Here is a 10,000-nt window from a genome sequence, read left to right as displayed (position 1 = left end):
AGTTAACTGATATTTGATAGTTGACAACTGATTGAATAATCGATTAATTGTTGCAGCCCTAGTGTTGCTACCGATGATGGTTGTGGTGGTGATGATGATGATGATGGAGGAAGATGAAGATCATTGTTATGGTGATGAGGAAGAGGAGGATGGGAATGTGGCCCCTCGTGTGTGTGTGTGTTGTGTGTGTGTGTGTGTGTGTGTGTGTGTGTGTGTGTGTGCGTGTGTGTGCGCGCGTAGCTGATGACTGGTGGTGGGAGAGTCTTTCCTGTGAACGTGCTTAGTTCTTCTCGCCTGGCTGCTTTAACAGTGTCCTTCAGCGACGTGACTGACTGTTATGTGTTTGGGCTTCCGCCTGGCTGGGTTGTGTGTGCGTGTGTGTGAGAGAGTCTGTCTGTGTGTGTGTGTGTGTGTGTGTGTGTGTGTGTTTGTGTTCGCTGGTCCTTGTTTTATCCTCAGGCAAGGACCAGGACCACTCACTCACGCACGCACACACACACACACAGACAGACTCTCTCTCACACACACACACACACACACACACACACACACACACACACAGTCTCCCACCTCCCACCTCCCACCTCCTCATGCATCTCTCTCTCCTCCGCTTCTTTTCTCCTCTTTTCCTCTCTCTCTCTCCCCCTCTTCCTCTCATCTTTTCCTCTCTCTCTCTCCCCCTCTTCCTCTCATCTTTTTCTTCCCTCTCTTTCTTTAGCCTAACTTCTCTCCATCTTTTAAACAGCTCTCTCTCTTTCTCTCTCTTTCTCTTTTTCTTTCTTTCTCTCTGTGACTCTCTCTGTGACTCACTCTATCTCTTTTTTCTCTCACTCCATCTCACTCCTCTCTCTCTCTCTCTCTCTCTCTCTCTGCAAGACACCTGTTTCCTCCAGCACCACCCATCTGGCCCTGGGTTGGGTTGGGTTTGGGTGTGTAATCTCCTCCGCATTGTACTGGGCCACGGCATGGATTACTCTTGTCAGAGACACAGAACACACACACACACACACACACACACACACACACACACACACACACACACACACACACACACACACACACACACACACACACACACACGCGCGTGTACACACTCCGTCACAACACACTCTGATCATGATCATCATGAGCAGCGCTGCTGTGTCGTCATCAGTATTATAAAAGTCTGTAGCTCCTGTGTTGCCACAGAGGATCGATTGAACATGGCTCCTGTCAAAGATCAGCTGTTGTGTGTGTGTGTTGTGTGTGTGTTGTGTGTGTGTGTGTGTGTGTGTGTGTGTGTGTGTGTGTGTGTGTGTCTAGGGAATGCAACAGTAACCTAATCTTTAATCTTAGTCCATGTGATCCCGTATGCAAGGGTCTTCTAAGGTGATCCCAACCTCTGATGTCACTGCTGTGATCAGTAGTAATGTACCGGTAGTACACATTATAAATGCATTGTGTTAGATTCTACATGTTTACTTCATTTTATGTAATCAGTTCCTTTAGGTTTGTGAATTCGGCCCCTAGAGTTCCTGCAACTGTGTCTTGATTCTGGTGTAATCTGCAGAACTTGATCCTGATTGGCTGGGAGGTTGCTTGTTGCTTACCCACAGCGTCTCACCATTGGTACGGCTCAGTGTGTTTGATTTTACCCATAATCCAATTTTTCTGATCCTGGGAACCTTCAAATCCGTTCTTGGAGGCAATAAGACGGACTCTCGTTTTCACCGGAGCACACACACACATGTTCGTTCGTTGTTTTACACACACAAAAATGCCAACACGCTTGCAGAGCCTGCATTCACAGTCATTAAGTTTAACGCATATGGCATATGTGGTTGAACATACTTTGGCACGTAAACTTCCTTTTTTGCTCCCAGATGGAGTTTGTACACATATACACACACTCTTTCTATTTCTACCTTCCTTTCTTGCTCACATACACTCTTTCTCAAACACGCGCACACACACACACTCACATGCACTCTTACTTGCTCTTGTTCTGTCACACACACACACACACACACACACACACACACACACACACACACAGGGCTAAGCTTGCCTGCCTCGCGGTGCAGATCTGCGTGGCCACATAATCCATGAGGGTCGGGCTCAGACCCGACTAATCAATCCGGCATGAATGAGCGGGTTTGTTCCTCCGATTTAATGCTCCGGTGGTGAGCATTCTAAACCTCTCTAAACAAAACAGCACGCTCTCACATAATCATCCAGACCCAGGGGAGCGCTCACATACACACACACACACACACACACACACACACACACACACACACACACACACACACACACACACAGTCACTGTACTGAGACACACTCACACACAGTTCCAACACGTGTTGGCTCATACAGGCTATTCTCCGTATTATGCTCTCTCTCTCTCTTTCTCTTTGGCTCTTCCTCTCTCCCAAAACCCTGCACACACACTCACACACCGGTCCACGTGTGCAGGTGCCCTCACACACACACACACACACACACACACACACTCACACAAAGCTAGCAGCACTCAGTGGCTCCGTGGGCAGATGTGAGCTGCATTCTGATAAAAGAGAGAGAGAGAGAGAGAGGGAGATGGAGAGAGAGAATGGAGGAAGGATGTGGGGAAAGGTGCAGAAAATTATAAACTAGAGAGGGTTGAGAGAAGAAGGATGGAGTGATCGCAGGGAGTGAATAAGTAACAGAGAGAGAGAGAGAGAGAGAGGGATGGAGGGATAGGAAGGAGTGAACAAGGGAGGGAGAGATTGAGGGACAGTGAAGAGTGAAGGAGTGAGAGTGAGTATGTGAGCGGATTGAAATGAGGTGAGGGGAGAGAAGCGAGGGAGAAAGAGAGAGGAAGAGAGAGAGAGAAAAAAGCTTGGAGCGAGTGAGTGAGTGATTAGTAGAGAGGAGGGAGAGAGGGAGGGATGACGTGAGCAGCCTTAAGTTGAGACTCAAGAAATCAACCTGTGGAATGGCCTTTTCATGATATATGAGAGAGAGAGAGAGAAGCGAGGGAGAGAGAGAAATGAAGAGAGAGAGAGAGAGAGAGAAGCAAGGGAGAGGAAGAGAAGTGAGAGGGAGGGAGGGAGAGAGAGATGAAGAGAAAGGAGGGAGAGAGAGAGATGAAGAGAAAGGAGAGAGAGAGGAAGAGAAGCGAGGGAAGGATAGAGAGAGGGAGGGAGAGAGAGAAAGTGAGGAAGAGAGTGAGGAGGGAGGGATGTGTGGCAGCTGGTTTTAAAAGCACACAGGGAGGTTGATCAGAGGTGGAGAGAGAGAGAGAGTGATACACACACACACACACACACACAGCTGCAGAGGCATGAGGTTCCCCTTCGCTCTGGTTGCACACCGACGTGGGGTAGCCAACGCTCCCTGGCGCACACACACACACACACAGACACACACAACAACGCACACACATGTACACACACACACCCAAACATACGGTTGCACAGCGGTGGTCGACTGAAAGCAGAGCTATGTACTGACAAGCTTGCATGCTAACCGCACGCTGCTCAGCTAGAGCTGAGGTAAGACTGTCTCTCCATCTCTCTCTCTCTCTCTCTCTCTCTCTCTCTCTGCATCTCTCTCTCTATTTCACCACTCCTGCTTTCCTGTTCGCTTCTGTATGCTCTTTTTACTTTAATGCTTCTATACTCATATTCATTCATTCTCACATGCTCTTTCTCTCACGTTTTCGCTCTCTTTCTCATTCTGTCTCTCTCACTCTCTCTCTCATTTTCCCAGAAGCTTGTGTTCAATGACTGGTAGAAAATGACAGACTTCGTTTCAGGCACCTGATTAGATGTGTGTGTGTGTGTGTGTGTGTGTGTGTTTGCGGGTGTGTATGTGTCTTCTCTACATGTGTTCATCGAGTGTGTGTGTGTGTTCCTGTGTTTGCCATGTTATTGAGTGTTCCTGTCATGAGCCCATATGTCTGACTCTGTGTGTGTGCGTATTTGCAAATTCACTGGGGATTTAAGTAAATTGGAGTCATTATCATTGATTCAGTCTGGGAGTCGCAGGAGGCATTTGAGGTGTGTGTGTGTGTGTGTGTGTGTGTGTGTGTGTGTGTGTGTGTGTGTGTGTGTGTGAGTGAGAGAGAGAGAGATGAGCAAGCAGTATTACGCATTGGTAATCCAGTCTCTGGTGGCTGTCGGTGAAAAGGGTGAATGCACTGAGACCATAGAGGGGAGGGAATGAAAAATGAAAGAGGGAGATTTTGCGGAGGAGAGGAAAAAGCAACAGACCTTTGCAGAGGGGTGAGACAACTTAGAAAAGGAGTGGGAGGGATGGAGGGAGAGATGGAGGGATGGAGGACGCGAGGCTTGCTGGGCTTATCCGTGTTTCTGCCCTAAGCCTGCTATCTGCCCTTGTGTTGTTTGTTTGTTTGTTTGTTTGTTTGTTTGTTTGTCTGTCTGCGTGTGTTTACTTTTTTTTTTTTTTTTCTCTCCAAAAGTGTAATCTTCTTAAATCTTCTTGGCGGCTTGTGAAACATGCTGGGCTGAACAGAGGCTTCATTTGTTTCATCTTTTTTTCCCTTCTGTCTTTTTTTCTTTGTTTTTTTTCTTTGTTTTTTTTCTTTGTGTTCAGGTTGAACTGGCCCCACACCTGATGAGGGAAGATGTTGGCTATGGACCAAGGCGTGGTGGAAGAATGGCTGTCAGAGTATAAGGTAGTGGACAGATGGACACACACACACACACACCCTATAACTGATTGTCCACAGCTGGGTTTGTCTGGGGAGATGAGTAACTGAGCACTGTCTCTCTAAGTGTCTGTCTCATACACACACACACACATACACACACACACACACACACACACACACACACTCATCCTGCAGCCCTTCTGTTGAGGAATGGAGCGGTAGGGAATCAGGAGTGATGGCAGCTGATGGATGTGTCACCTTGCTCATCCTCCAGCAGAATGTCAATCTCACACACACACGTCACCAGGGGCGTCGCTAGCTATTTAAAACATTCGGGGCTAGAGCCCAGAAGTTAGAGTCCTTTTTGTTTTTAAAAATAGGGCTGATGAACATGAAATTTTAACCTACTTTGAGAATGAAAAGGAAGGCCAATCGTAATGACTCACGTCACGGCATTCCGAATATTTTCATGTTTAAAGACCGTGTAAGGAGAACGTCTCTTCTGCCAAAGTGCACCACACATACAACACCCAAAGTATGACATTAAAATAGCCTGTAGAATAAACATCGTCATGCACCTCTGTCAAGTGCACAGGTGTGAGCGTTCGTCTCGGGATAAACATTTGGACGTCATCACCTTTAATTAATGGGCTATGGGTGCCTTGAAAGCAATGCATTTGGGTTGTGTAGGCTATCACGAACTTTTGCCCAAAGAAAAAGTTCCATTCTGTCAAAATCAAGCCCAGCATGCATTGCTTGGAAGCCCTCTCAAACGAGGTCAGGTTTACCATATTTACTGCGCATGTGACCATGATTCAATAGTAAATCACGATCAGTGTTGGGAGTAATGCGTTACAAAGTAACACGTTACTGTAATTCCACTACTTTTAGTGGTAACGAACATGTAACAAAGTATTTTTGTAAATCAAGTAACGCAATTACAATTACTGAAATTTCAAAGAGTTCGTTACTTGCGTTACTCTGTTGATCTTGAATGAATGACTGCAGACAAGATGACAGATGCACATTTGCTGCTTCTAATCTAATGTCTCCCGACCTTAGCTGTGTTTCCAGCGATTGTGTTTTATGTTTAGATTGCAGATGCATTCTTTACAGTTAATAGGAGCCTCCTCACATTCCTCCTTATTTCGGATTTATGCTAAAACACACAAGAGTACAATTTAAATGGGCATCTTAAAAGCCTTTTCCCTTTCGTTTCCACTACAGTAAAAGCGCATTGTTGTTTATTTTATCTCTGCTCGTTTTCGCCTATTGCGCAAAAGCATCGTTATATCAATTTCTCATTCTTACAACATAGCCACACCACACACCAATAGGCCTACATACAGTAGCCCAGCGGTCCCCAACCACCGGGCTGCGGCCCGGTACCGGGCTGCAGGACATCCTTAACCGGGCCGTAGCCTACTAACCTGACCCTAGCCAGATGAATGTCGTTCCGCTTAGCTCCGCCTAGCTTCACTCACATCCATCTGGGACCTCTTCCATTGAGAGTGATTTCTCCAACCAACTTTATGGTTTAGCCAATCAGGACGCAGGGCGGGAGTTTCATAGATGTGACATAGCGTAGAAGCGACTGTGAGTCTGTTATTAGCGTCACGGGTTGGCTTCGATGTGAGTGGTTGAAGTAGCACGTCAATAGATGACGGACAAGTGGCTTATTCAATCATATGCAAGCATTTTTTGATTAGGCCCAGCCTTCTGAAGCAACACTTCAATGGATCGGTTCCAGATGGATGAGTGGAGCTAGGCGGAGCGAAATTCATCTGGCTATTGCCAGGTTAGTAGCCTACGACATGAGTTTAAAAAAAATGCATGCGAACTAAACTACATTTAATTCGCAATAATGTCACGTTTTTACATGGCATAGGTCTATATGCAGTTGTTTGATTGCACGCATGTTTGCATTTTGCAAGGTCTATTTTCTTACGTCTGTCTGTCCCGCCTTCAACACTTTTACATATTGCCTTCAGCGCTGCGCAGCCTCAGGTCAGCTCACTTCACTTGATCAGTTCTTGGCGAACGGTATGTCACACGAAGTTAGCTAAACTGCTAGAATGAGCAACAAAAAACAAGCATCTTTAGCAGGTCACTGGCCAGAGTGTTTGAGTTGCGAGAGCCGCTGCAGAGATTTCTTACAGAAAAAAAGTCACCGTTAGCTGCACATTTTAGTGATGAGGACTGAGTGTCAAAACTCGCTTACCTGTGTGACATATTCGGGTTCCTTAATGACCTCAACCTGTCACTCCAGGGGAGAATGACGACTGTCTTTAAACTGGCAGATAAAGTCGCTGCATTTAAAGCAAGCTTGATTTGTGGGGACGACGAGTGGACCTGGGTGTATTTGATATGTTCCAAACAGTAGTGGGGGTTTTGGGAGAGACTGAGGCAGGGCCCGCGATTACCTTGTTGCGCTTTCAAATGAGTTTGAGCCCATCCTCCAAAGATCCACGGCAAACCAATGAGTGGGTCCGCAACCCATTTGTCAATATCCCGAATAGTCCTAACTTGTCAGCGCAGGAGGAAGAGCAGTTGATCGAAATTGCAAATGACGGTGGTCTTAAGAGTGTGTATAAGGAAACCTCTCTGTCGGGTTTTTGGATCAAAACCAAAGCAGAATATCCCGAGATAGCCGTAAAAGCGCTGAAAATGTTTCCCACCACGTATTACTGCACTGCCACTGCAGTAGCCTATATGTAGCCTTGGCACAAGCAAGCACACGTTTAACTCGAGAGGAAAATGCAGATTTCACTTACCAGATAAAGAAACCTCCAAATAGCCTACCGTACGTAATACAGCGACTTTAGTTATTTGCACAGTATGTTTACATCGGAATTGACGTCCATGGTGTTATGGATTAATTTTGTCTGCGACGGAACATGCAACTTCTCTCTGGAACACCTTATCAGCTGAAGAGTAACCTTCTGCATAGTGCGCGACAACCCCAAACCCTTAGCCTAGAAATCTAGACGCGCCCCTAGCGGCAGCGAATTACATTTGCTGCCAGGGCTAGTCTAGCAACTCTCCGTTGGCTTGTGAGCTCCAGAAATCGAAACTTAATCAGGCCAATGAAATCGTGTATAGAGTCGTTAGGTGGGCTTAACATAATGATTGATGGCAGAGTTGCAACGGTTTGGCTTGAATTCCCTGCTACTTGAAAACAAATAAGATGGATGTTGGATGTGGCGAACAGTGTTACACGAGTTAAGCTTTTATTAAGTTGGCAAACGTTTGAACTAGCCAACTAGCTCCGCTGGTGGGAAACGCATGGGACTCATAGCGCTGCCGCTGTCCTATTGCGTGCAGAGGGAATTTGAAAGACAACTGATTATCCCGCCCCTCGGACTGAGCACTGCGAACGGTGAGTGTCCAGACCCTACATTTTAATGTGGGTCTGGCTCGTCAGGCTACCAAACCCTCGGATGCGCATTAGAACTTATTTCGGTAGGTCAGCACTTGTTCAGCGCAGGCTTTTCCCAAACTGGTGGTGCTTAAAATGCTATATAATACAACTGTGTTCAAAGCAGGATGAGGATAACCTAAGGTTGTATGTGTGTGAGCAGACAATAACTGCTTTGAAAATAGGCCATTTAACATTGTTTCAAATTACATCCCATTGAACTCATTCCATGTAGCCTACAGAAGGATTGCAATAATAATGATAATAATAACTCTATTGCAGAATTCAGTGTCAGTGCATCACCATGCATACTACTACTAGTAGTAGTAGTAGTAGTATAGTAGAAGGCAAGCAGTAGGCAGTGTACTGTACATATCTATCAAACCACCTTGATGATGAGGGTGGCGCAAAACAAGGTCAGGGAAGCCTTCATTCGCTCCTCATTCATTCAACTCTGATCAACTTTTGCCGCTTGCTCCGCTCAACTCGCTGCTGAAGGTCACATTCGACCGTTTCTTGGAATCATACCAACGTCAGTGAATGGATAAGTCTGCACTGCTAACCTGTGGTAAAAAAGACTGGCGCAACTACTATACTGTCATAGAAAACAATTTTTTGTTGGTGGTGTAGAATGTGATTCCATTCTACAGAACCAAACGTAAGTTAGTGTCTCTTTCTAGTTATTCAAACAAAGTGTCCTTCAAGTTAGTGAGGTGCAGTGGTAGCCTGCTAGCTAGTAACATCAGACCAGCATTGATCAACGTTGTCTTTGAGGGCTGCGTTTCACGAACCTGAGCTGATCGAAATGTCCTCCTGGATTGCGGGAGATGATGACACACTGTGAGTTTCCACTTCTTGTCCCTGCTCTGCCCTTTTTCTCTAAAGAAACTTCTAATACATCTGTCCTTCTGTACACTTATTTCGCTAAGGCTAGTTAGTAGAAGCACGAAACAGCAATGCGTAATAGCGTAGAGGAGAAGGTACTTGAAATTGCAACATTTTGCAACAAATGATTCTAAACCTGCCCAGATCACGTCAGATTTTCTTGTGCTGCTGTTACTGCACACAATGGACACAAAACACAAAAGTCTCTTCTACGGAGCTATTTATTTCATTCACGATTAGAGTTTTTGTTGTTGTTGTTGTTGACGGCCCATAGATCCGGGGCTATCCCCAGGTCTAACGACGCGCCTGCACGTCACACACACACACACACACATACACATACACACACACACACACACATACACACACACACACACACATATCAAACACATACACACACACACGTCACACACACACTCACACACACACTCACACATACACACACGTCACACACATACATACACAACACACACACAATCACACACATAAAATCACAATCACACACAATCCGACACAATCACTGACTCGCTGGGGAGATATGAGAACTCCTCTCCTCTCAAACACAAACAGGAGCCACATTCTTGGCACATAATGACTCGCATGCACACTAATACAAATGCTGTACACACACACACACACTTCAACAAATGCATGCACACACACACACACACACACACGCACACACACACACACAGACACACACACACATTCACACATTTGCACGAATGCACAAACATACACACACACTCAAACTCATCCAGGCTCATCATGGCTGAAGTGTCAGTCATTAGGATCTTCACTGGTTCCCTCACAGCAGTAGGTAGGATGATGAGTGGGCGTTGAGAGAGATAGAGAGAGAGACAGATAGAGAGAGACAGAGGGAGAGAGAGAGAGAGAGAGAGAGAGAGAGAGAAAGAAAGAATCATGAACTTCGTTATCGAGCACAGTGTCCTAAGCAAAAGCCAAATTGGATTCCTACCACATTATAGAACATCAGATCATATCTTCACATTACAAACCCTAATTGACAAACATATGAACCAAAACAAATCAAAAGTATT

At 45.8% G+C, this 10,000-nt stretch overlaps 1 protein-coding gene across 5 annotated transcripts in view; it reads left to right on the top strand.

The window, feature by feature from the left end:
- fam126a (family with sequence similarity 126 member A) overlaps nt 1-10,000 on the top strand; it is a 48,289-nt gene that overhangs the window by 16,832 nt on the left and 21,457 nt on the right. For 4 of the 5 annotated variants that reach the window (XM_042075688.1, XM_042075689.1, XM_042075685.1 and 1 more), the window contains exon 2: nt 4,579-4,660. In XM_042075688.1, coding sequence (XP_041931622.1) covers nt 4,610-4,660 — 51 coding nt within the window. In that variant the 5' untranslated portion in view covers nt 4,579-4,609. Of the gene's footprint in view, nt 1-3,301; nt 3,516-4,578; nt 4,661-10,000 lie in introns of those variants that run through there. The other variant, XM_042075687.1, reaches the window with a different exon arrangement.

Source organism: Alosa sapidissima, chromosome 21 (assembly GCF_018492685.1).
Source record: "Alosa sapidissima isolate fAloSap1 chromosome 21, fAloSap1.pri, whole genome shotgun sequence".
Lineage (NCBI taxonomy): Eukaryota > Metazoa > Chordata > Actinopteri > Clupeiformes > Clupeidae > Alosa > Alosa sapidissima.
The sequence above is the reverse complement of the archived record's forward strand: the minus strand, read 5'-3'. Positions and strand labels throughout refer to the sequence as shown.